The 26,141-nt window shown below is 42.1% G+C and overlaps 2 protein-coding genes across 2 annotated transcripts; both read left to right on the top strand.

Annotated features, from left to right (window-relative positions):
• The first annotated feature begins 274 nt into the window (after window positions 1-274).
• TEX12 (testis expressed 12) lies at window positions 275-2,090 on the top strand. Its single transcript, XM_013956278.2, has 4 exons — window positions 275-410; window positions 922-1,033; window positions 1,144-1,195; window positions 1,461-2,090. The coding sequence occupies exons 1-4, from the start codon at window positions 351-353 to the stop codon at window positions 1,603-1,605; spliced, it is 369 nt and encodes a 122-aa protein (XP_013811732.2). The 5' UTR covers window positions 275-350; the 3' UTR covers window positions 1,606-2,090.
• A 3,562-nt stretch (window positions 2,091-5,652) lies between these two features.
• Window positions 5,653-25,933, top strand: BCO2 (beta-carotene oxygenase 2). The gene is made up of 13 exons (XM_067310227.1): window positions 5,653-5,895; window positions 7,552-7,644; window positions 12,630-12,834; window positions 13,944-14,155; window positions 15,902-16,017; window positions 17,987-18,089; window positions 19,173-19,301; window positions 19,434-19,594; window positions 20,158-20,325; window positions 22,312-22,449; window positions 23,137-23,319; window positions 24,380-24,490; window positions 24,862-25,933. The coding sequence occupies exons 1-13, from the start codon at window positions 5,787-5,789 to the stop codon at window positions 24,973-24,975; spliced, it is 1,842 nt and encodes a 613-aa protein (XP_067166328.1). The 5' UTR covers window positions 5,653-5,786; the 3' UTR covers window positions 24,976-25,933.
• Window positions 25,934-26,141: the final 208 nt, after the last annotated feature.

Here is a 26,141-nt window from a genome sequence, read left to right as displayed (position 1 = left end):
GGGGAGGACGACGGGTACCCCGCTGCCCTGGGGTGCGGAGGAGGCTGGGGGAGCGCAGGTGGGGCTGGGGAGGAACAGCCGCTCCCGGGCAAGGCAGAAGGGGCCTCAGCAGCCCGAGGCGGCTCTCGGGCGCCCTTCGGCACCGCCGGCTGCCCAGGCGCGCGCCTGGTCCCGCCAGCCCCGGCCGCGTCCCCGCTGTGCTTGGAGGCGCTGCCTCTCCCGGGAGCGCTTGCGGAGAAGCTCACAGAGGGATTGCTTGCGCGTTTTACACATTCTTATGTAGGCTTATTTTCTAGTCACGCAAGGAAACCACTCATCAAATACGACGTTGTACTTTTTATCAGGTAACAATGACAAGCAACACACAAAAATCCGATGAAAACAGAAGTAAACGTAAAAAAGAGATGGAGGTGAGCGGTTTTGGATGAGGAGGGGAGGGAAGACCTGGACCCTACTTCTGGCCCCGGGCAGCCAGGCAACCCCTCCAGTCCTGTGTTCTTCACTGGCATTGCTGTGGGTTCCTGCTGAGGACGGGGCTAAGAGCTCTAGCTCAGTTCATGGAGGCTAACAGAGAGTTGTATGGCTTTCTCGTATGAGAAGATTGTAATATTGCTCTGTTTGAAGATCAAGAAAATTGGGTATGCTCTGCAACACAGTTATGTAGGGCTTCTTGAGAGTGGCTGAATTATACCAGCTTTTATGAGCAAAAGTCTCAAGTTGGTATTTCCCTCGCACTCGCCTACCACTAAGATGTTGTGCTTGCTTGTGATGGAGAATGTTGACACTGTGGAGCCAACAGTACTTGCACTTTCTCTGAAAACAGTCTCTCAAGACCTTTTTAAAAATCTGTAATTGAAGTCTGCCTGTGCTGAGCTTGTTTTAAGCCCTCGAACCTGTGTTTTTCATGTGCTCTGTTACTAGAGTGAAGCTTCAGAAAATCCACAGTTGTCCTCCCTTGAAAAAACAGATCTGGCTTTTTCTGAGGGCTCGCATTCCGTTTATAAACCTGAACCTCTGGAAAAGGTTTTAAATGGTGATGTATTAAATATACTCCAAAATAATTATTACATTAATTAAATATTTGGATGTTGAGATGAACTGATTCATTAAGACTTTTAAATGACTTTTTTTTCCTGTTAATAGAGATGAACAAAGAGATTAAGAACTTGCTATCAAAATATGCCCACATTTTAAGGCAAGTTAACTTTGTACTATTTGTACAGCACTCTTCTAACTAAGATAGGTTTCTGTAGCTGCAGTTTAAAGAAACTAGCACTGTAAACTCTCACAGACCTTGAAAAAACCTCCTGTTTTCTGTTACAACAAAGAACTACTTTCACCATAAACTGTGTTTTGATAGAAAACACATTTTTAAGTAAAGCATCAAAGCAGTTCTAAGTAGTAGTGAGAAAGTTAATGGCTTTGGTATTGATTTTAACTTCAGACTTTTTTCAATTAAGTGACAGAGCAGCGATGGATGCTTCTTATGTCCAGGAGCTTGATGGAATCTTGAAGGAAGCGAAAACCATAGAAAACCACTTAAAACAGAAAAGGGAGAGTCTGAAGCAGAGATTCACAGTGATCGCAAATACTCTGCAAAGCTAAATGGAGTTTGTTAGACTGAAATGCAGAGCAAAACTGTTGTACATATATTTTATGTGCAGTAATATAAACTACAATAAATGCTACAGTGTTTCATAAATAACTTCTGTAAATATTTCTAGCAGTTCAGGAAACTTTCAACAACTTAAGTAGCAATTTGTTTTTGAAATAAGTAAATATATACAATAAATAGGGTAGTGCTAGTAACAAACAATACTAAATTGCCATCTTAAATCCTATGATTTCATGGGATTTTATACATTAAACCATCTTTTCTTACTTTTTGACCCATTGTTTAGGCTATACCTATGCTTCCATCCCTAGAAAATACTGGAAGTATTTACAAAGAAAACAGAAGCAATTTTGCGTTGCTTGACCTCAAGGTTTTGGAAGTACTGAATTCAGAAGTAGTCACGGTATTTCTAATGTGAATATTAAGGATTTTTTTCTTTCACAACCAATCTTTCTATAACAATACAGAAATATTTCTATGAAACATAAAATTTTGCTAACTATTTAAGTGAAGACCTCTGATTATTTTGCATTAACCATTTTTTATTTTTTTCCTACTGTAGAAAATATTTTGGTGCTAAAATCCTAGTAGAATACACTGGGAATCTTAATTCCATTTTTGTCTCAACATAAATAGACTGAAGAGATCAGACTGAAGAGTTTAGAAACAGGAGAGTTCTATAAAGAATATTACTTTGGGAAATGTATAAAGAGGTATAAAGTCCTAATTTGAAAATACAATTTAATACTTGTATAGTTTTTCTAGTAAGATGAAGGCAATTTTAATATAATCATAAAAACATATATTCAAAACTTTGCTGGTAATGTCAGTAAATGACTAGGTTAACACTAGCTAGAATATTACACTGCTGTTTTACTTTGTCATTTTGATATATCAGTATTGTTTGCTGAATATACAGTTTGTTTAATGATGCTTATGGAGTTCTTTGAGCAAATTTTCTTTCTTGTCATTTGACTGTGTTAAAAAGATGAAACATTAAACGTATAAAGCTTTATTTGTACAAATTGTCAGGTTAATGTAATAAAGTGCTAGATAGCTGTGCTGCTAGCATAAGTGACATTTATGTCTTTAACCCAGTATTGTGAATTAATTTTCTCTTTACATCTTTTCAGACTTATTCAATCCTACTTTCCCCCTTTTAACAGATAAAAGTCACAATTGAATGTAACACCCATCAAACTGATACTATTTAAAACAAATAATTAGAGAAACTGGACATCCAGGGCGAGATTTTCCAAGGTATTTAGGTACCTAAAGATGCAGACATGTACTTAGTAGGATTTTCAAAGTTCCTTAAGCATGTAAGCACCTTACATGCTTAGGAAGTTTTGAAAATCCCATAAGGTGCCTATCTGCATTTTTAGCATCTGAGGACTTTTAAAAATCTGGCCACCAGTCTACATCATATTTTACAGATCTGTTACTTGTTCCTAACAATTGCATCTGGTTTCATAATCAATCTTGGAAATGCTGTTTAAATGGGACAAAGTGGGAGAAGAAGAGAAGATTTTGGAAGATACGTTTTCTAGAATATTGCACTAAGTGTTTCTAGAATAATGTGCTATGGTCATTTATAATGATTATAAAAAGCAGAGGTTAAAACTGTCGTATATAGATTTTTAAATTCAGGCAGTTTACCTATAGTTATTTATGCAAGCATTTAAATAAAAACAACATGGCTTTCATTAGTGTTAGATACCTACCTGTTTTCCCAAAGTCAAAAGGGATTTGCTTCATTGCATCTGCTCATGCTTAGGAATATTATGCAACTTTTTAGATCAACTAGTTTTACATCATCTAGATTTATGTGACTAATATATCCCAGCTGCAGAACTCTGGCTCTAGGATTAAGTATCACTAAAAAGCAGAACTTAGAATTCTAACTACCACTGGATCACATAATCTAAATTTCTTTCATTAGGGGATTGAGAGGGCACAGACCCACGTTACTGGTGCAGTGGTTTGCTCCATTTTTTTCTTCTAGACCATTTAAAAATATAGTTTTACTGTTTTCCTATTTATCTGGATTAATAATGATGTTTGTATACTGCTTGCCTCTCTCATATATTTCAGTATTTATTGGGAGAAACAAAGTTATTTACTCTCATCATCTGAAATGAACCTACAAGCTCTTTCATTCTGTCACTGAGGAATGAGCTACCCATGGAATCCAACTGGCACCTATCCCATCACTATCCACTTTCCAGTTTTAATGAGGGAGGTTTGAAGTGAAAATTAATTGGCTTTAAAGCTGCCAAATCTGATCAGTAAAGCTCAACTGGTAACTACGTTTCCTTTAAGCTTCCCCTCCTGTTGTTTAAGCTGCAGTGCCTTAGTAAATTAAAAAGAATGTCTAAGATCACAGATCAGTAACAGAATATAAATGGACTTTAAAAAATTGCAAAAACATCTGAGACCAAAGTTCTGACGTTCTTGAGGTCAAGGGGATTTTTGACAGTGAGTCTCTTGCATTGCTGACCTTGCTGTGAGTGCCTTCACAGTCCTGAAAGTGCAAGTGATGAAAAACTAACATTCAGTTCCTCTCATTGCCCGTGCATTGTCTAAAGCACAATGTTTAGCAAGGGGAATCATGTGTGTTACAAGCTAGAAATTAGATAGCTTGAGTTAGTATGATGTTGGGTGGAAAAAAAGACCTGAGATACGTTAACTGCAGGATAGCAATAAGACATAAAAGGATAATTATTATTCTTTACAGTTAGGTCATAGCTGAAGAGTGGGTCTGCTTTAAGGTCACTATACCTTATTAAAAACAAACTAGACACAGTCCACACTGGGAAACATGAATAGTAAGAGACTAAGAATATACGATTGATGAGGAACAACTGAAGCAGTTGAGTTTGTCTAATTTAGAAAAAAAGCAAGTCATGGGAAGACATGATAACAGATGAGATATAAAAAGGACAGTAGTCAGGTGTTCATTGTCTTGTGGAAAGAACAAGAAGAAATCAGCTTAATTTGCAGCAGAAGACTTAGGGTGAATAGGAAGTAAAGCTGTCCCATTCTAAGGACACTGGGATGGGTTACCTAGGGTATTGCATATGCCAGCTTGCTCTCTGTCAAGGGATAGGGCAGCTTTTAAGAGTTGCTTAGTAAAATGAAACAAAGATAGCCATCACAGTGTGGGTGCGAAATGGTAGCAGCTTCTCTGCATCCTGAAGGAACGGGAATAGCTCCATCTTACTTTGAATCAGCAGGGCATAGCTGGTCACTGGTCCTCCCCTATCTGATTTCATGGTCTAATTTGGTGTGACAACCAATATTCCTAAATTCTTGAGATTCTTGGAGGTGCAAAATGGTTGCTTAGATTTTGAAACAAAACAAAACAAAGCAAAAGTATTTCTGACAAGTGAAAACGCTGACATAAGGTGACAACAATTTTTAAAAGAAAATTTCCTTGAAGCCTGGCTACCTCAGTACACAGGTACATCTACTCCCCCTTCTTCCAACTCCTCCAGCTATAACTGGCAAATAGTGATAAGACACTTTTTCCACCAGTGGAAATGTATGCTTTAACTGACTTGGTGCTTCAGCTGCTAAATCTCTAAGCATGAAATGATACAGCAATTTCTTGGGTAACTTTTAAAAAACACCTTGAAGATTAAAAGGTTTAAGAAATGCTCACTATTAATAATCTGCTATCAAGATCTGAATACATTTGTGTAGAAATGCTTGGCTTCCTGCAAGTGGGGAAAATTATTATGAACATTACAAATTATTTAATATTGAGTACGATACAACTATTATGCCCCATACGAGACTCTTCAGTAAAGGCTTGTCTGGCAGACCAGAAACACCCGGGGTGTTAACGATGTGTCATGTTGCTCACCTGGGCCAGCTGCGTGAGGCTCTAAGGGCTGCTGAGCCGCCCCTGGAAGGTTTCCACTGTGCCCCCCTGGCTGGGAGCGCTGGCTGCTGGGCTGGCGCTGTGCTGTGCTGGGCTGGGCTGGGCTGTGCTGTGCTGGGCTGGGCTGGGCTGTGCTGGCTGCTTCGCCCTGCCTTGCTTGGGCAGACCTTCCTGGCTTTTATTCTGAAACGATGGTGTCAGTCTGCTCTCGCCAATGGCTCCATCGGTGCTCGCTGCACACTACCATCCTAGCACCAGTACCTTTCCCAGGCCATCTTGGATCCGATGCCTTCTTCTGAGCGGAACATGTTTTCCAAAATCCTCTTGTCTGCCATCGGCCTCCTGCTTGCTAATTTGCAGCATTTCCTCTGCTCTTTGATGCAATTAATCCCAGGTAAAATGAATAAACAAAGAAATCCTTTTATTTCATCATCCTGGAAAGGGGTTTTCTGCTCCCTTGCTGTTAAGAACTGCTGCTGGCACAGGTCGGTAGAGCAATTTTATTTCTAATAATCAGAAAACAGGAACTAAACAATTCAAAGGTGTTTGTTAGAAGTCAGAAATTCTGTTATATATTAAAAAAAATAAATAGGAGAGACAAGTGCATTGCCCAGATTCCCTCAGATTATGAGCAGATATTGATGATTTAGTGCTGGAAAATCAGTAGGCAGCAGACTGTCTGTGCAGGGAGCCGGCTGTGAGAGGGCTGTGAAAGGGAGAGGACTGTTTGGAGCAGCGACATCACTGGAGCTTTGATCTGAACGTACAAGTGGAAAACTACTGCAGGGGATTTCTGCATCCTTGTAGGGCTCAGCAATTTACACCATTATTGCACAATTTGATCTGCTGCTTTTTTCTAGCATCGTGAGATCTCTTATCACGAAATAGGGAAGCAATAAAGATCGGGACTTAATTCACCAGAATCTCTGTCAGTCTCTTCCCCCAGCTCCCAGAATCAAAGGATCCAAAGCAGCATCAAAAGATCTGAAAGGTTCTGAAACCTGCCTTCTTGTGCTGTCAGTGCATATCCATGGATACAAATTTAAGGAAAGTCTGGAAGGTTGTTTTTTAACCACATCTGTTCCTAAAATGGTGTGAGGCATGACAGAGTATGTGTCACCACACAGTGCTGTGAGATGCAAGGCAGAAAATTTAGAGGTAGAGTTATTTAATACAAACTAAATGACAAATATTATGTCTAGCTTTTGGAATGTTAGATAAAACAACCTATTAGTATTTCAGGGTGTGATAAAGTACTTTGGTGCTGGGGAAAAAAGCCCTATGTGTGTAAGTGTATGATATTCTGGTCTGCTAGCAGACGGCAAAAACTACTGCCATTTAAGCTGGGGTTCTCTACTAAATTGTCTTGCACCTTTTTCATTTTGCTTCAATTGCCTTTGAAGCTGAACTGCATAGGAATGTGGATAGCTGTGTTTCTTGTCTTGATTATCTGATTGATATAAAAAGCCTAAAATTTTGTGCCTCATTCTTTATATCATGATGAAAATTACAGATCTGCCCTGACTTCTACTGAGGTCTTGTTGAAAAAGCTTGTTGATTTAGAATTTTCTCAATTGAACTAAAAGGTGGGAGTGATGAATCACAAATATGAGACACCCCCCTCCCCCACCCCAATATTTGTTTGGGCAATTGAGTGAAACAGTGATAATAAAATCAAAGTGAATAAAAAAATCTACTCATCTGATGTCTTTTCTGACATCAGCTGAATTTTGATAGCTCACCAGTTATTCAGTGTGTTTCTAAAATAAGTATTTCAAGGACTTGATTGTGTGAATCAATATTTAACGAAGAATTCATTACACTCTTCATGTCATCAAAAATACCCAAGTGCAGAATATATTTCTAGAGGTGTCTTTGGGGAATCAACTGATATTTCATATTCAAGAATATGTACAGCTCACTTTTATAAGAGAGAAAAGCCACCGACCCCATCTCCCTTTGACACGCCTTTCTCTCCTCCTCTTCTCCATTCCTCTTCCCTATGTTCTGCTGTTCCTTTCATGTTCTTTTCTGTCCCTCTGCCCTTTAGCAAGGAAGCGGGTCACTGAGTCACTGACAATGGGAAACCAACAAGCTAGATGGACTAAGGAGCCAAGTACGGAGGCTTCCCTGCAGACACAGGGCAGGTGCAACAGCTTCTGTTCAGAAGTCAGTGTGGGACACTCAGGTGAGCTGAGGGATCCAGTCCTGGTGAAGGCTGGGGGAGCAGCAAGTTTTAGGTAACATGGAAATTGTAGTCCAGAGATGAGGTCTCAGGACATGTCAGGTCTCCAAGATGGCAGGCTGTAAACTCGTGCTGATTTTAAGGCATGATGCTCAAGCCAATATAGTAAGCCCCACTGAGACTGCAGCGGCTCTGGGTGGCTGCTTGCATAAATTCTTTTACCTTGGAGTGCCGTCAGAGCAATCATATGTCTGTCTCTTAAAGATCACAGAAAAAGCTGTTTCTCAATGCTAGCAGTCAGTATTTCAATTTACATGTAGCTCAACATTAAAAAAAAAGTCTCTTTCCTCTTCTGCAGAGATTGGTGTCGTCTTGGGTAGCTGGATGTTAAGAGGATTTAGAGGTTTAGGTCTACATGTCCATTCACTTCTACATTATATAAATAATGATTCATTAAAAAACATCAGGTTGCCTAAAATCTCTGCAGAGAACCTGTCTGACTTCACATACACATACACTAAGCTTTCTCAAATGCTGTTTTGCTCTGTAGATGATCACTGAGAAAATCCCCGATAGCTATCTAGTTCCTAGATCTGACTAGTCATTTGCAATAATGAGGCAGCTGATATAACACAATTAAAAGATCCAATTTTTTGTGTTGTGGCAAGTTTAGTGAAGGTAGGTTTTTTTTCCCCCTCTCTTTTCCTCTTCTGTTTCTTGTCCTGAATCTCTTCAAAACTAATTCATTAAAGCAAATGTTGCTTGTACAGCATTTTTTTCCCTTTGGCTTTTCAGAGCTACCCTAGAATGGCTTGTCAAGTTTCTGAAAACTTCTGGCTGGTCTGGGTATCATGACCTGACTACGTTTTGACTGAGTTGCTGTTAGGATGTTCAGCCTGTCAGTACTTCTTAGCAGGAAAGATACTACATTATAGTGGTATGCTGGTATGACTTGTTTCTCTTTCTCTGGCCTGATAGAACAACAGGGTAATAACTTATATATTCTTGTTGTATATAGCCTGCTCTTGGTCTCTTTCTAGAAAATGCCTTGAAACCTTTTGAACAGTTGTGGCTATCCAAGTTCAAGACAGATGAATTCTAACTAAATCAGATTTCAACAAGGATTATTAAGGTGATCAGGGGAATGGAAAGCCAATCATAGGTGAAGGGAGACTAAAAGCTTGGTTTGTCTTGCTTAGGAAGAGATATGATTGCCGACTATAAATACAGCATGGGGTAAACACAAGTGAGGGAGAACTACACAAGCCAAAGAACAGTGCTGACACCAGAACAGGGTGATGAACTCTCTTGTAAACCAATTCCTTCTGCAAATTAGAAGGATTTTTCTATTCATCTGAGCAATGTGTTCTGAAACAGTCATCCAAAGAAGGGAGAAGTTCCAGGAAGCCTAGCAACTTTTAAGATCACATTCATACATATGGCTTTCTGGGACAGGAAGTAACTAGAGTAGATGACTCAGGAGGTCTTTTCCAGTTCTGTGTTCAGGCTCTTCTGTGAAGTATTTCTCCAAATTCCCATTTGTAGTTATGCTGTTCTTAGTGAAGTTTTTTTCTGTAGTGCCATCTTGGTCATGCCATCCTTGTTTCCACTTGGAGGCAAAAATGTCTCCTTAGGGACATGCCTCTCATTTTTCTGTGTATTTTACACCTTTACAAGCTTTATCTTGGCCTACTAAGGCAGCATTTCTCCAAATGCTGGTGGCAATCACTAAACCTGCCAGGTGTCAGTTGATGTGAAAAGCCTCTACTTCTTTATGTCTAAGGAACTATTATGGGGCGCTAATGTCAGGGTCAGATTGAATGATTCATATGGGATTTAATTAGAACTTAATTGAATTCTAAGAGGGAGAGGATGTTGGTAGTTGCAGGTTAATTGCTTTAGCCCTGCAGCCTGAATTCTTCATCTAGCTGATTTACCATATTAGAGATGTAAGAAGGATTTGAGGATTGGCAAGCTGGAGAACAACTATAAAGGGATATTGCAATTTACCTTCCTGTGTGCCCAGAACTCATTCTGCCTATGGCTGATCTAAAGAAGCAAGCTAAGAAAAATGCTGTGTGCCAACATAATTATTTCTAAAATACTCTCTTGTTCTGGAATAACAAATTTTCTCTGTAAACCTGAATATGTGGTTTCAGAGGCTCACGGACAAATTGTGCAGCAGTTTCACTTAATCACCTGGATTAAAGAAGGTAGGCTAGAGGAAGTGTCTGCAGTGGTGAAAGTGACTGGTCTAGCCAGAACAAATTGCTACATCAAAAAAACGGAAGAAAGTTCAATATTAATCTGAAATTTCTATAGTGTATGGTCTTGTCTATACTAGGACTGGTTTAGGAATGGATTTCTATATGCCAAGCTGTTCTTGTTTATTGGTGTTTCACTTACAGCTGCATCTTAGTCAGCTCCAGTTTAGTTCAGGGCTGAACGGTCTTATGATAAGGATGCAGCAATGTAGCAGAGCAACTCCTCTGACCTGTGACATGGAGCCTTCGTAGATGAGGAGGTGCTAGTGTTGGGAGGGAAGGTGACAGCCCCTGTAGGTAAACCCACCTTTGCAGCTAAACAGATTGCTGAAACAATCCCTGTGTTGACAAGGCTTTGCAAGCCAGGCTACTGGAGCCAATAACCAACTGTGTGCTGTTAGCACACAGTGTTCCCTTCACTTCATGCTTCCGTGAGGCTTGTGTCCTATAACTTGACTAATAAGGGGGATACTGCAGCCAACTTTTGACCAAGGGGCTCCATCAGAAATTGTTTTCTTCTATAGTTTATATATTTACTAGGTCAATGTGTTAAACGTGTTCTGTCCTGTCCTTAAAGTGCATATCAGCTCAGTTTGATTTGTATTTTTTTTCTTCTCCCTTGCAAGGGGAAGAGCCAGCAACTGTCTTTTCGAGCTTCTGAAATCAGATTGTACTGGCGAGTTTGAGAACTGCCCTGTGCACCTTACAATAGTTTGTGCACTTCCACTTTACTGCATTTCAAGTGCTGCCAACTAAGCAGAGCTCTCCACATGCAGTGTAGGTAGAAAATGTGACAACTCAGATGCTCCCAAGGCTTTGAGTTCTTTAATATTGTATTTATAACACATGCTGTGCAACAAGTTACAGTTGGCCTGGATCTGCAGATGTGCACCTGGGACTCCTCTGGGATGTTCTTTAGTGAATCCCCTCACCTTTTTCTGGAAGATACTTTGCACTATGGACAGGGAAACTGGTTGTTTGGCTCAGCAGAAGATTTTGTATGGTTTTGGTAAAAACAGCATAATGCTTTGAAGAAACCTAATGCCACAGTCTATCTCTGCCCCTACACTCCGATGCTGGGAGATCATGAATTTTAGCCAACCGTTTTAAAAGGGATATCAGCACTATGAAATTTCTTCACTGTAAAAGGATTAGCATTAAAAAAAAAAAAAATCACCCATCAGGTTTAGCTGCAAACAATGCTGGTTCTTACTGTATGCAACCTTATAGCACAGGTTTTTCAACACTGTTCCAGAAACCCCTGGTGAAACCCAGCTTGGATTAAGTCTTAGCCACAGGTGGCTAAAGCAGCACTGACAATGATTTGACCTGGATATTGCTTCTTGTGAAATTGTATGTTGCTGCATTGATGATTTCCATCCACAAGCAGCAGTGAGCAGTCTGTCTAATATAGACCTAATTCACAGATGTTAATGCCAGAGAAAACAGCTGTGATTTAAACTGGCACAGCAAAGGCTAGAGGCCATACACAGCAATTCTTGCATCCATTCTGATGGCACAGAGTTGAAATGAACCATACCTTTAATTGCCGTGCTCCAAAGTCCCAAAACAATGGACATGGCCTTGTCCTTGTCCTGTGGTCAGCTTGTTTGATGTTGCACCATCCTTGCTTTACTCTGTAAGCTTTACTGCATAAGCTTTTGCAATCAAGGACTTCATGCAACAATTTTCTTATTCTGCGAATATAGAAAAGGGAGTAAATCTGGGTCTATGGCGGAATCAATGATGAGGATGGCTATAAAGATTAAAGACTGGACACTAGTGACTGGACAGTAGAAACACCTAAGTAAAATCTTACTGCAGCAAAGGTAAGAAGATCAACAGCATATCCTGTTTAAGCATCACGTCTTTTGGTATGTTCCTGTTTTTTTTTCTGCTCTCTGCTTTAGATCTGGAAACTCCTTGGGTAGTGGTTGTTTAGATTACAAGTCCTGGGAAATGTCCCAATATGCATAGTTTCTTCTGTCTCTAACATATCCATAACTGTGACACCAAGGTGGAGTTAGAAGGTATTCCAGAATGTAGCTCTTCCTGTCTGAGGGGTGCCTAGCTCTGCCTTGCTTTTGGCAGTGTTGTGGCATGGAGGCAACACGCACTGCATTACAAGGTGCTTAATTGCATCTTCCTGATGCTGGCTTTGCTCTGTAACACTCAGACTAGCTTCTCTGCCTCTTTCCTTAGAGGACCACTTGTCAGGAGTCACTGGGAGATTATTTTAGGGCTCCTCCTCAGCATTACTGTGCATCATCCCTGTTTGCAACAGATTATTCTGTAAACTTACAGGTTCTCATAACAAAGATCCACATCTTACTTCATGTCAATTACTTATTGAAATAAATTCTAACTGTAGGCTTCCTTTAATTAAAAGAAAAGTTCCCTTCTTTCCTATCATCATATCTCTTATAACCTCCTTTGGTCTGCAGAACAGGTGTCTCTAACGGATTAGCTACAGTAGCGTTAAATCCACTGGATTTTGAGCTGTGGACATGAGGGGTATTACGGGAACACAGCTTTAGTGTGAATATCCACTACAGTTTGGCTGCTTGCAGAATACTGAATGCTCATCTCAGACATCCAAACTTGAGCTCTAGCAATTGTCTGTTCATTCCAGTGAAAATTTTATTTACCTGCTTTTTGCTCTCATTGCTTTCTTTGCAGATCTAAAGAATTTCCTGTCCAGACCAGCAAAGGAGGAAATCACTTTCCACAGCCACAGAGGTTTGCAATGCATCTCGCCCTTAATACAGACGGTAGAAGAGACTCCTCAGCCCATCCCAACAAAAATCAAAGGACATATTCCCAAATGGATTAATGGCAATCTTCTGAGGAATGGGCCTGGGAAGTTTGAGTTTGGTGAGGAGAAGTAAGTCCAGGTTTGAGTCTGTCAAATATTTCTGGCCTGAGCACTGGCTAAATCTGAAGGGGATCCTCCAAAATGTCTCACTGCTGTTTGGAACATCTTGTAGCTGCTTTTTAGATCAGGCGAGGAGGAAATGCTTAATGTTATCATTCCTTTAAGAACAGCTGCTCCCTCATCTAGAAACTCTGTGGGCTCTCTGTAAACAGGAGTGTGGTTAACTGTTAAGGTTGGAGAATCTGAGTCACAGAGAGGCTGTAACCTTCTCAGAATCATATAGCGAGGTATCAGAGCTCGGGATTAGAACGTAGATATTCCTAGTCCTGTGTCTTTAATGAAAGTCCATTCCTCAAGCACTCTGAAATGCGGGGCAGGATTTGTAAAATTGATTTAAAAATTAAAGTTGTTTTTAAAGCAAAATCAACTTTAAATCAAATCCATCTTATTTTTAAAATAATGTAATTAGTATTTTAAGAAGGCAGCCACTGCCTCTGGCTTGGGATCTGCCATCCTAGCAAACTGACAAAGCTAGCTCTTCGCGCAAAGCTGATGGTAGCAACTAGCCGAAGGTGGTCATTTTAACATATTTCCAGAGATAGAATTTAAGATTTTTCTTAAAGTCTTAGAAAAACTTTTCTCCTTTGGGGGAGAATGGCATCCTTCAAATAGCTGAGAGCTCATGGTTCTGTCTTGTGCAGTTGGGCTTGCAGTAATAACTTCTATTCTTTTCGTGCAGTAAAGCACAATTTCTATTCCTTGTGAAGAAATCTGTGGAATGATTAGTTTACCAGTGTGATTACCATCCTCCAAAGCTCATGCACAGCATTTTCAGAAGTCCTTAAGTTCCACTTCCAAAATAATACAGGGAGCCCAGTTCTCCCTGAAAGTCAGTGCCTAATCTCAGGCCCCATGCTTGCAAATGTAGAGGCACTTGACTTGTTTCACTCAATCCACCCACTTTTTCAGACTCATTACAAGGCTATGTATGTTAGTGTTCAGGGGACCTGTGAGTTAGTTTGTCACAAACAACAACGAACCCCAAGGCAAGAGGGAGCAGTGCTGCAGGACATAATGCCGTGCCCAGCTCTTGTTCTTTTATTTTTCTCTGCTTGCAGATTTAACCATTGGTTTGATGGCATGGCCCTGTTGCATCAGTTCCAGTTGGAGAACGGCACAGTGACTTACCGGAGCAAGTTTCTGCAGAGCAGTTCCTACTTGGCCAACAGCCAGAACAACCGCATTGTGGCTTCAGAATTTGGGACGCTAGCAATGCCAGACCCATGCAAGAGTGTCTTTGGGCGCTTCATGTCACGCTTTGAGATACCACGTAAGAGGGTTTCTAAGGAATAAGAAATGTTCTGCAATTTTCTTGGGGAACTTGTGGTTAGGTCTGAGGGAAGCTGTGGGAAAGTCTTGTAGGTCTACTCTGAGCCCATATTTTTCCTTAGAAGATCATCCCTTGGAACAACAACAATAAAAAACACCATCCAGTTGGTGTCAAAATCAGCTGGGAGAGGCATATTCAGCGTAAGGTGTTAGTACCACTTAATGTTTTCACTCCAAATCAGACATGTGGTTCCTGCCTTGGAAAAAATCTCTTTGTGTATGGGGATGACTTGCAGACTGCTAGGTACTCTCAGTGCCAGAGGAAGCCTAGGAGTCCTTGATGTCCATATCCACTTGATACTTATCCCTCTGAAAACCCTGATGCAAATATTTGGTTTGCAGCCACATTCAGCTCACTTGATTCCACAGTTGGTTGTAAACCTCCAACAGAAATCTTTCCCCAGAGAACATCCTGTACAGTCCTGGTAATGAGCATTACAGTCTGTTGTTCTCCCTGAGACAGCCTTGCCCTTAAAACACCTTGCCTTTCTAAGCTTGTAGGGTAAGTGGGCTAATCCTTCCCTTCCTGTACTAAGGTGCAGGAGGTAGTATGAGTAGGGTGAGAGGGTATTGCACAGGAATGGAAGTATCATTACCTGTAGGATGCTGCATACATCAGGTAAGAAATGGGCTCAATTTCAAGCAAAGTACCTTCCACTAAAAACAGAACAGACCTAAAATGTAGGACCATGTATGCCTTTCCAGAATGCATAAAAGGGAACAGCTCGGTCATTGTTGTGTGGATGAGTGGTGGATGTTGGGTTTTGACTTAACTGGCCATTCTGACAAAACCTTAGCATCCACATTAAATAGCCATTGAAATACTTAAAACTAGACTACCTTTTAGAATGCGTAATTAAATCTGCACCAGTTTATTCCAAGCTCCCTTATTTGAGGGTATCATTGTAAATAAATGAATGTGAGTTAGTCCACACCTTGGATAGCCTTTGAGGATGCCTTGGTTCTGGGAGCAGAGCTAGGATTTGGCACCCAGGAAACACTGCAACTGAAGTGATCTGGAACAATCAATGACTTCAAACTGCAGCTGAGTCTAGCCTAGTCATGCTTCAACAACTTGGTGCAACCAGTTACAGAGAGATCACCTCTCTGGGGTAGAAAAGCCTTCCATCACTGAAGAAGTACAGTTAAGAAGTCAATTCACAAAACTTGCAGGTTGTAGCTTTGCACTTCCGTTTTGTTGTTTAATCAGTGCTTGTATGTCCCTTAAATTATTTTGCCCTACCACAAGGCCATGTTATTATCAGTGACCTGCCTCATGAACTACCTCAGAGCCCTTGCTCTTTTGTTCTTACTGTTTAGTACTGGCATCTTTGTCTGACCTTTTGGTGAAAGATACTTCAACTTTATCCAGCAATTGTTTCCCTTAGTTCAAGGTTCCAGCTGCTGTAATCATTTCCTTTAGTACCAGGAAGCCATATGACACCAATAGCTTACTGGTACCTAGCACTGGGCTCAAAGATGTGCAGCAAGAACATGTCCTTTTGCTTTTATCCTCGACTCACCTGTGCAGAGTTTCCTGAGTGCCTTTGTAGATGTGAGATTTTTAATCTATCACAGAGGGATTAGTGTCATTGCAAAGGGGTTTATTTGTTTAAACGTGTCTAATTTGCTGTTATGTGACCTGAGCTTAAACAAAACTGCGTGCAACTCTCGTATTTTGTTTCAGAGCCAAGTGACAATGCCAGTGTGAACTACGTTATGTATAAAGGAGACTACTATGTCAGCAGTGAGACTGTCTTCATGCACAAAGTCGACCCAGAAACACTTGAAACGAAGGAGAAGGTGGGGGCGGGTGGCATAAGGGGGTGAGCTTATGGTACAGGAGAATCACTCCCTGCTGTTGCTGAGGCCCTCTTAGCAACTTCTGAGGAGAGGGGGAACACAGGTTCTGGAATGAATGATCAGTGCAGCTCTGAGTGCAGCTCTTTGGTGTGCTTGAGTCCCTGAAAAATCTACTTAGCAATAAGGCAGCTCTGGTGAATGAAGATGCAGTCACTGCCTGTTGTAGCGGGCAAGGAGACAGACAGATGTACTCAATTTCGGTAAAGCTGGCATGCTTCCAACGCACTTGCTACTTGTCTGGACTTGCCTGCAGCTGCCCGTGTGTGAAGAGTAAGTGCGTACAGGAAGAAGTTACTAACATCACTGACTTTTAGATCTGTATTCCTGCCCTGTCTCTTTCCTCCTCTCTGCTCCTTTCATTTCCTTCATAGATTTTCAGCTCTAAACACCCCAGACTGGCCCTTCTTCAAAGTCTTGACTAAAACCTTTTTGTTGCAGATGGGCGGTGAAGTCAGTGTGCAACTCTAGCTGCCGCTTTTTTTCCCCTGTTCTCCTGCTAACAAATGAACAGGTCAGAGCTGAAGTCTTCCCAGATGCTCTGTGCATAGCCTCATTCAAGGGAGGCTGTGTTTTGGGGAAAGAGTATGACTTGTGAAACGGCAACACAAGCTATTCTTCCTTACCACTCCCCCCCCAAGTACACCCTTGGAAGGGATCTAGGTATTTGCTGGGTGGGACCACTGTGAGAAGAGCTACAGAGGGATTCTGGCATTCCTGATTTGGCAATAAACTGCCACCCCTGTATGTTATGATGGACTGTAATACCACAAAGCAGCAAGCTCGCTGCACCCTCGGCTCTCGAGGGAGGTATTCCAGCAGTCCCCACCTCTCTACAGGATCACTTGTGAGTCATGATGAAACTCTGTTTGAGACATAGCATACTACTTGCATATTGAAATGGAGAATTTGATTTGCTACTTTATTTGCTTTGTAACTCAGTGATGCTTTGTAAATTCAGCAATGAAAGATGCATGGGCATTTTTAGTTTCAGGATTTAGCTCTGCTGAGCCATCTGGTCATTAAAAAAAGAAAAATCCCCTTAAGCTGCTTTTTAGATGTTGACCAACATTTTTTGGCTAAATGAAGAAATAGGAGGGATGATTTCACATTTAAACTCTCCAACTTGAGATGCATTAGAAGGACATAGTTTTCTGAGTTTAGGGTGGCTTGGCATTCTTTGAAAAACAGGGCCTTCTAAAAGGTCTTAAGTTGGATGCTCAAAAGCCATTTTTTGAAACTCTTGGAAAGAGAAGCATATTTTTCATGCTTTAATGCTTCAATGTGTGGATTGATCTTTCAACTTTTTCCTTCAGAATTTCTTCCCAGCAAATCCCTTCCACTGTCTGAACATGAATCACAACCCAATCCAAGACTTGGAAGTACATGTTAAGGGGACTCACAATTGGACCTTTGCACTAACTGTTGCTCCTAGATGTAGGCAGTGAAGCTAGACTGTTCTCTGTCTTTGGAAATTTGTGAGGAGAGTGAGCACAAACTGTCAATTAGCTACCTCTGCCTTTAAAAAAAACTTGGTGTCTGTGCATGTCTGTGCATGTCTGTGCATGTCTGTGCATGTCTGTGCTTACCACATGGGGTCCTAGCTAAATTGCTCCTATGGACAACATTGCCACAGTGTCAGCACTCCCTGTCATTGGTCATGTTCACGTCTCCCAGAGAAGTGTTGGTGCTTTTAGTCCCATTTTGATAGTATGATGGATGCACAGAGATGCAGAGTTACTGTTCAGGGTGCTTCAGGCAAACATAGACTTAAATCCAGATCCCATATTACAGCCATAATCATTAGGCTATTTCTCCTCAGGCTTTCAAGTAACCAACATTTAGAAAGATGGTAGCTTGCTAGAGAGGAAGAGGGAACTTCTGTACGACTGAAAATCTTTGTAATTTGCAGGCAGACTGGAGCAAATTTGTTGCAGTGAATGGGGCCACTGCTCATCCTCATTATGAGTCTGATGGGACAGCATACAACATGGGCAATTCCTACGGGAAACACGGTAAGATTGGGCATGGCTAGGCCTGGCCTGCGGGCTGACTGGACAGGCTACTTGATGCTGCTTCAAGGTGCAGTTTTTGGAGGAATTCCAGTGTCTCAAGGGACCTTGAAATTGCTGTTTCTCCAAGTCTAAACAATGGCAAAACAGGTTAGTTCTTATGTCAGGGTATCAGTCTGCCCTGTAAAAATGGCTTCTCTCAGCAATTGGTTCAGGTGCTTCTGATTTCCTCTGCATCTGGATTATCTCATACCTCAAACTTCTGAGTAATTTGGCCTGTGAAGGGTCAGTGGGTTCCCTCCCTTACCCTCCCAAGCTTTAACAGAAAAGACGAGAATGATTTCTAAAGAAGCCCTATCCAGCACTTCCCCAAACTATGCAGATTACCTCTAGCTCAGACCTAGTTATATCTACATGATTGCTGAGAACTACTGTTCACTGTCTGTTAGATGAAAAGGCTCTCTTCTGGGTGCCTGAGGCCTGTGAAAACAGCCAGTCCCCTTTGTTATTGTACCTCAAGCTGGTTCTAATTCACTGAACAGTCGCCCAGTTTTAATCTTTTTTTTTTTTTTTTATTCTTGCTGTTTTCATTTCCTTTTGGCTTTAGCAACATTTAGCTTTACAGCACATACCCTTTTCAGCTGGAGACACTACACTATAGACTATTGTTCAAACATGCCATTCATCCCTGCCCATATGCTCAGGTTTAGTGGAAGAGTATCAGTCTTCACCAGGCTCAAAATTCTCATTTCCTTTGATACACAAGCTATGAATTTGGTTTTCTTCCTGGTCTTGTTGTTATAGGATACTCTAAATTTACATAATGAATGCACTGCAGACAGTAAAATTAGATGGCAGTCTACCAGACTGAGAAGACCCCTCTACTTCATGTCATTTTTTGCCAGGTCATCCTCTGTGGATTGTTTTAATGACTTGATAACCAGCTTTTTGTTTTCTGCTCAGTTTAGTCATGACTGTGGTTTCTAGTTTGCTAGGGAAACGGAAAGAAACAGAGGCTGACTTTATTTTCATGAATGTTGACAGCCTCACAACTCAGTAGTAATGAACACATTTTCTTCTTTCCAGGGTCTAGGTATAATATCATTCAGATCCCTCCACAAAAGTCAAACTGCAGTGATGTGTTAGAGGGAGCCAAAGTGCTGTGCTCCATTGCTCCAGTGGATAAGATGAAACCCTCCTACTATCACAGCTTTGGTAAGAACGTCTCATGCTCTGTGGATTTAGCCTACTCTGAGGCAGAAAGGGCTGTTCACTGCCCTCTCTCCCCAGGCTTTTTCACTGGTGTGTTTGCCTAATACTCTGATACCTCCTTCCCTGCCTTTTCAGGAATGAGCAAAAACTACATCATCTTCATTGAGCAACCCATTAAGTTGAATCTGTTGCAGATTATCACTTCCAAACTCCGTGGGAAGCCCATTTCTGAAGGGATAAGCTGGGAGCCTCAGTACAACACCTACTTCCATGTGGTGAATAAACACACTGGGGAGGTAGGTGGATCTAGGCCTTTCCAGCAGCTGTGCAACTGTAGCTGGAATTTTAGATCCCAAGAGAAGAGTGCTGGGTGGCAGCCATGGATGGCTGTATCAATCAGTCCAGGAGCTACTACAATATAGGCTTTACAGGGATCGGTGTAAGTCTACTACAAATGGGATGACTTCACACGTTTTCTGCTCTGTTGTTTAATCTCTTTGCCAGCCCTAAAAGAACAGACAGCAGTAAGCAGTTTGAGGTTCCTGGGATTGCACGCACAGACTGAAATGCAGTTCTCAAGGGCTACTGGCAATAAAAAGGACTGTCATAGCATGGGAATGAAGCTCTAGGGATTGAGTCATGACTGGGTGGGGTCTATTTTGGGCTGCTTTATATTTTGACTTGTCTTTATGTGGTTCTGCCTATTTACTGGTTTAAAGCAGCCTTTCTGAAGGGACCCAAGGATGGAAGACAAATGAAGGAATGAGTGGGGGAATGAAATATGGGTGAGAAAACTCTTTTGAGGTGAGCCTAGGATCTTTTGAAAGGACAAGTCAGCCTCCCTCTTATGTCACTGTAGGTGCTTCCGGGGCAGTGGTATAGTAAGCCCTTTGCTACTTTCCATCAAATCAATGCCTTTGAAGATCATGGCTGTGTGGTCCTTGACCTGTGCTGCCAGGATAGTGGGACAGCACTGGCTACTTACAAACTTCAGAATCTGCGGAGAACTGGGGAAGGCCTAGATCAGGTAAGATCTTTGGTGTTTGTGTTGTCTAGGGTCTGATGGGGCTCCACATCGGCTGAGTTACTTTTCTGAAGCAAGGCTTGGATCAGTATAATATATAGCACTATGGGGGACCACAAGGTAGAGGATGTGGCCTGGGAAAAGGAACTATGACTATGTGAAAAATTAAAATAATTATCTACAGATATGTTGATATTTTTCTCTCCTTTTGCATCTCTTAGCAGATGATCTCTATGGAGAGTTTCCTTGAAACTTTTAAAAACTGGTTTGTCTCACAGATCTCCAGGCAGGCAGACTGTGCTTCTGTTTTAAAATCTCGTTTTTAATGATGCTCATTTTCCATATCCCCATGTAATAAAAGGAAACATTTCTTTCCCCCAAGGAAGTATGCAAAGTAAGTTTTTGCATGACTTCTACAAGGCAAAAGAAATTTTGCTATTTAAAGATATTACTTCATAAAACCAACCTTTACTATGTAAACCACAAAGATACAAACATTCCAGAAAACCCTACGTTGTTTCTCTCATTCACCTCATGTCAGGATATACTCATAAATGACTTGGTACGTCCAACTCTGTCAGAGCACTATTTAAAGCCATGTGAGAGAGATTATTTTACATAAATAATGTGTGGAAAAAATGGGGGTGTCTTCAGTTTCTTCTAGTATGTGTATGCATTTATTGGAAACCCACCATATGGTGGGTGAAGGGCAGACATTGCTACAACATGTTCAGACAAATCTGAACTTCCTCTGTCTATGTTCAGAACTGTCTAAAAGCAAGTCTCTTCTGATCTGAAAGATGTATAGCTGTGTCCCTGCAAGGATTCCCCCCCCCCCCCGCAAAGAGGTGGTGAACATGAATTCAAGTACAACATAGCCTTAATAAGGCAATTTGCTTTGCAGACTGGATCTAGCTTTTGTCCAGCCTGCTTTGAGCACGAAAGAGCTATACTTGATCTGTTTGAAGGCATGTTTATGTCAACATTAGGTATGTGCTTCCCACACCCACGGTATTAAACCGACAAGTAGCCTAATCATTACACTGTACACACACATATGAGCGCAAGTCATTTCAGAGCAGAATCTCAAATTTACCCTGCACCAGAAAGCTAAGGCATGTCTGAACCTGATTTGTCTATTTTTCCCCCATTCATGTTTAGTCCTTTTTCCTATTGACTAAATAAGAAAAATATCTGGCAGAGTTCCTCAAGCAGTTTACTGTGGTTACATAAAAAAAAAAAAAAGCTTTAAAAATAGGGTTTCGAGATTAACACACAAGTTTGAAATCAAGTTCAGTGTTGAACTGGTGAGTCACAAGTTGAAGTAACTGAAAAGCTCCAGAACAGAGTCCCCACAACCTATTTTATTTAGACAGTTTAATCTTTGGAAGCATTAAGGTTTTTTCTAAACTGGGTTTCAGTAGAGCTTTAGTGGTGATGGTGGGATTATTTTTTCAAGTAGTGTGCTTTGCTCAGCCTCAGACTGCCAAAGTGGGACTGCCACTGATCAGCAATGGGGCTCTAGTAGATTGGTTTCCAACAGGGGTACCCTCTTTGCTTGGTCAGTGCTACTGAGGTCCCATTTTCTGTAATCTCCCTATTAGCTCATGCTCTTGGTTGGGCAAGAAGGGCCTAAGTCAACAGCCAGTAGGGCACATGTGGACAGGCCATAAAAAGGCTCATTAAGTCTGTCCTAACTAAATAAAATGTTGGATCTGGAAGACAACAGAGTGATTTCCAGACCGAACTTGGCAGTGATTACTGTGAAAGTAATGCTGACCCATTTACTGATCGCCTTTTGCGTTCTGCTGCAAAGTACTGGGACAAAGGGAGCCCTTAAAGAACTTGGTAAAACATGTAATAGAAAGAAAAAAAGAATGAGAAGTGGGAGGAAGGTCTGAAACTTCAAGGTTGTCCCCAAAAGAGCACTTAGTCAGAGAGGCCACTCCCTTCTTTCTCCATCCCCATAACTTTCTGTCTCTCTAATAGGTTTATAACTCAACACCCCGAGCTTTCCCTCGCCGCTTTGTTCTCCCGCTGAATGTGAATTCAGACACACCTGTGGGGAAGGATCTGAACCCTCTGTCTTACACATCAGCAAGAGCTGTGAAAGATGCAGATGGTAAGGTGTGTATGTTGAAGCCTTACATAATTGCATTTATGGCTCTGGTGAGATTGCTTGTAGCAGTGCCATCCTGTGCTATTATCTCTTCAGACCTTGTCCACCAAGTAAGCAAGGCTTGGTGATTGCTTAGCTGGGAACTAGTGAATTAGTACCAAGCACACCACCTTCCCTTAGATGAGAGAGCAAGGACAAACTGTGAATTACCAAAAATGCCCAAGTGGGTTATTAACCTTTGCGATAACTGGCCAGACTTCAGCTTCTTCATTTGCAAAATCTCCTGTGCTTTCATCTGGGTACAGAACTGTTCTTTGTCTCTGGCTCTGAACAGTCTGATAGTGTGGCTGTGGATGGTATAGAACACGTGCTGTCCCACACATGTTCTAGCCACTATTGGTGGAGTAATCTCAGTGTGTACTTTGTACATCAGTTGCTGATAAATGGTTTTGCTTGCATTTCAGCTTTTCCCATTAGACTGAGCCTTTAAGTTTCCGGAAGTCTGTGATGAGTCAGTTCTCTGGGCGAAAAAGCAAGGGAGACAGAACTGTCCCTTCCAGCTGCCTCAGTGCATAGTCAGGCTGAGCCTCAAACATCTCGTCTCCACAATGGCTGGGCAGAGGGCTAGTGGACTGGTCAGCTCCTCTGTCCAGTGAAAGCTAAACTGACTGTCCTGTAATGCATACTTCCTCTAGGTCTGGTGCACACATGAAAACCTCCACCCGGAGGGCTTTGAAAATGTTGGGGGCTTGGAGTTCCCCCAGATTAACTACACGCAATACAGTGGTAGGAAGTATCGTTTCTTCTATGGATGCGGCTTTCGGCATTTGGTTGGAGATTCCTTGATGAAGGTTGATGTGGAGACAAAGACATTCAAGGTGAGATGAAGTGGGACTATCTTTTTTGAGTACTGGAAGTTATTCCACTGAACTGGCCTCTAAGATCCGTCATCTACTAGGCACTTTGCTCTTTGAGGGGTTTCTTAGGAATGGGTCTAAGATTAGGTCCCTAGCTTCATCTGTCACCTAGTGCCTTGTCAATGTGGCATACTCACTAACCAGGAGAGTACATCACTCCAAGTTCCTGGATAGCTGAGGGAATGGAAAGGGTCTGGATAACGTGTATATATATGTTTTTTCAGGCCAAAGAAGAGTCATCTCTTATCAGCATGATAGCATAGAAAATACCTAGGTAGCACAGGCAGTTGGAGATGAGTTGCCAGGGTATTTACGACTTGGGCAAGAAACAAGGCCCAGGATATTCCTACCTATAAACACGAGCTGGGATTTATGTTGCATCTCCCTTAAATGGGGAGTATTGCTCTCTGAATCTCTAAGTGCTTACTATGCAGAGACTGTCCCGGGGGCAAGGAGGAGTTAGGAATCATCAGAAAGAGACACCCTTCTTTTAAGAGTTCTCATAATGGATACTCATTTCGCAGTAAGACTGCCCTCCATCACAGTGGTTAGTGCCACAGCTGTCTGCAGTAAGAGCAGCAGCAATGCCCTCAGGTGGTGATGGCCACAGATCTCTTCTCTGCTGGCATGGCACCTCTCCCTCCACACTGCCTGGGCACAGCTTGGTCTACCCTAGCATGGTGTAAAGCTGTGCATCCAGGATGATTTTTTTTTTCCCTTTTTGTCTTTCTCTGAGCTTGTAGTTGATACCTGTGCTGGCACAAACTGTTGGATGAAATGAGAACAGGAGCCCTTTCACTGCCTGTTTGCACAGTGCCTGGCACAATGGCATGCTCTCACAACACTGGCATTGACGTATTACTGAAATCAAACTAATAACTAATCAGGTCAATTATAGGTTTCTTGGGGCACACAGCTTCCCTGCATGCCTGGGTAGCTTTGCAGGGAGGACTCTAATTTGGAACTCTGCCTACTGTAGTAGCCAATCATAAACATCTCCATATGTTACTATGCTTGCTAGATTTGGCAGGAGGATGGATCCTACCCATCAGAGCCTGTGTTCGTGCCAGTGCCTAATGCCATGGCAGAAGACAGCGGGGTCATCTTGTCTGTTGTGGTCTCCCCGACCGAGGTAACATATTCCTACTACTTCATGAAAGCCACATACTATTAGGTATGTTTGCTAAACCACAAAACTGGATGTGAGGGTCTCTGGCATCTAGCATTCTAGCATCATGCTTCCCAAGGTGTGTACCTCTGCAACCGTCAAGCAGAGCCCAGCAAACCTCAGATAGGAGTGTACTTTGGAGCATCAGCATTGCTTGGGTGGCACCTGTGACTAGCAGTGCTCCTGGCTAAATGTCTTGGTCTGTAAGGTCTGGCTGTAGGCATTATAGACTGCTTGTGCATTTGGGCTCCCTTGTGTGGGGCAAATGTAGTGGGTTGGACAGTGGAATGAAGTTCAGCCTGGCCATTCATTCTGGCTGTCTTTTCATCCTACAGAACCGAAGTGCTTTCCTGCTCGTCTTGGATGCAGAGACCTTTAGAGAATTGGGGCGAGCAGAAGTCCCAGTGCAAATGCCTTATGGATTCCACGGCATCTTTGCTTCCCACTGACAGAAAACCCTGCTGACACCTCTAACTTGGGGCCAAGTTAGGCTCAGAAAGAAACTTCTGCTTTCTTTTACCTCCCACCCTTGCATTATGCCCTGGATGAAGGAACTGCTTCTCTGTCATAACCTCTGAGTTACTGTTGCATTCCCAATAATATACTGTAAAGGGTCTGAAACACACTCTGAGGAAGACAGTAGCCCCATCACTCCAACAGCCTGCTGCTTTATTTTGTTGATTATCTTGCTAGGCCAATTAGCAGCAGTTCATGAAGACTGCCATGTGTAAGGTTTGCAAGGGAGAAAATGGAAACTAAGATGACCATTCCTTTCTCCTGGTACCAGCGTGCTCTGAAGGGAAGGGGCCAATCAGTATCTGTGCTTTGGCTGTAGTGTGTAAAGCAGGAGAGAATTAAAAAAAACAACTGGTAGCATCTGGGTCCAATGGAAGGATGCAGTTTCACCCCTACTGCATAAAGATTGCCTTCAGCAAAGATGAGAGGATAGAGGCAAAGGCTTACAGGAGCTGTACTGGTAGTGCTGTTCTTTACACTAACAATGCCCTGAAATAAAACCCTGGAGTTCCTTCCTTTCCTTGCCCTCACTAAACCCATGGCCAACCTCTGTGCCATGCCACAAGAGAAGTCAGCTGCAACCCTTACACATGCTTTATCATGTTACCTGATCTTGTAGACTTGCAAAACATCTCTACCACGCTCCCTCTGAAACAGCGTGGCTGGATACAGCTCTGACAACTAACGTTTCCCACCTTGCTCTTAAGGTAACCAGTTTGAAACACACAGAACTGCACTAGGGTCTTGGTATCCCCTTGCTGTAACTTGTGCAGATCAAACTTGGCACACAACACACTCCCATACGCTTGGTTCTTCATCCAGGCTCCTGCAGCTCCTGGATGGTAGCCTCTGAGTACAGCTGAGGTGGGGGTAGGTAAGATGTTTTGAGGGAAGCCTCTAGCAGTTTCTTTACAGGCTGTGGCTTTAAAGACACTATGAAAGGTGAAGGCTTCCTGGAGAATAGATTCTCCTCCTGGCTTAAGGATGTTTCCCAGGTTTCTCACAATGAAGCACTACAAAATGTTTTGAACCCCTCCCCTGAGCAAAAATGTGAGCCTTGTGCCCTGGGGTTTTGGAGAAAGCACTTGCTTCCTGTGTG

This window comes from Apteryx mantelli, chromosome 23 (genome assembly GCF_036417845.1).
Source record: "Apteryx mantelli isolate bAptMan1 chromosome 23, bAptMan1.hap1, whole genome shotgun sequence".
Classification (NCBI taxonomy): Eukaryota; Metazoa; Chordata; class Aves; order Apterygiformes; family Apterygidae; genus Apteryx; species Apteryx mantelli.
This window is presented reverse-complemented; position numbering and strand designations above follow the sequence as displayed.

Bases quoted from the DNA above. Each gene is read 5' to 3' on its own strand.
- TEX12 (XM_013956278.2), top strand. From the start codon at position 351: ATGACAAGCAACACACAAAAATCCGATGAAAACAGAAGTAAACGTAAA. The intron at 411-921 runs GTGAGCGGTTTT...CTCTGTTACTAG, and splicing joins AACGTAAAAAAGAGATGGAG to AGTGAAGCTTCAGAAAATCC. The intron at 1,034-1,143 runs GTGATGTATTAA...TCCTGTTAATAG, and splicing joins TCTGGAAAAGGTTTTAAATG to AGATGAACAAAGAGATTAAG.
- BCO2 (XM_067310227.1), top strand. From the start codon at position 5,787: ATGCCTTCTTCTGAGCGGAACATGTTTTCCAAAATCCTCTTGTCTGCC. The intron at 22,450-23,136 runs GTGTGTATGTTG...TACTTCCTCTAG, and splicing joins TGAAAGATGCAGATGGTAAG to GTCTGGTGCACACATGAAAA. The intron at 24,491-24,861 runs GTAACATATTCC...TTCATCCTACAG, and splicing joins TTGTGGTCTCCCCGACCGAG to AACCGAAGTGCTTTCCTGCT.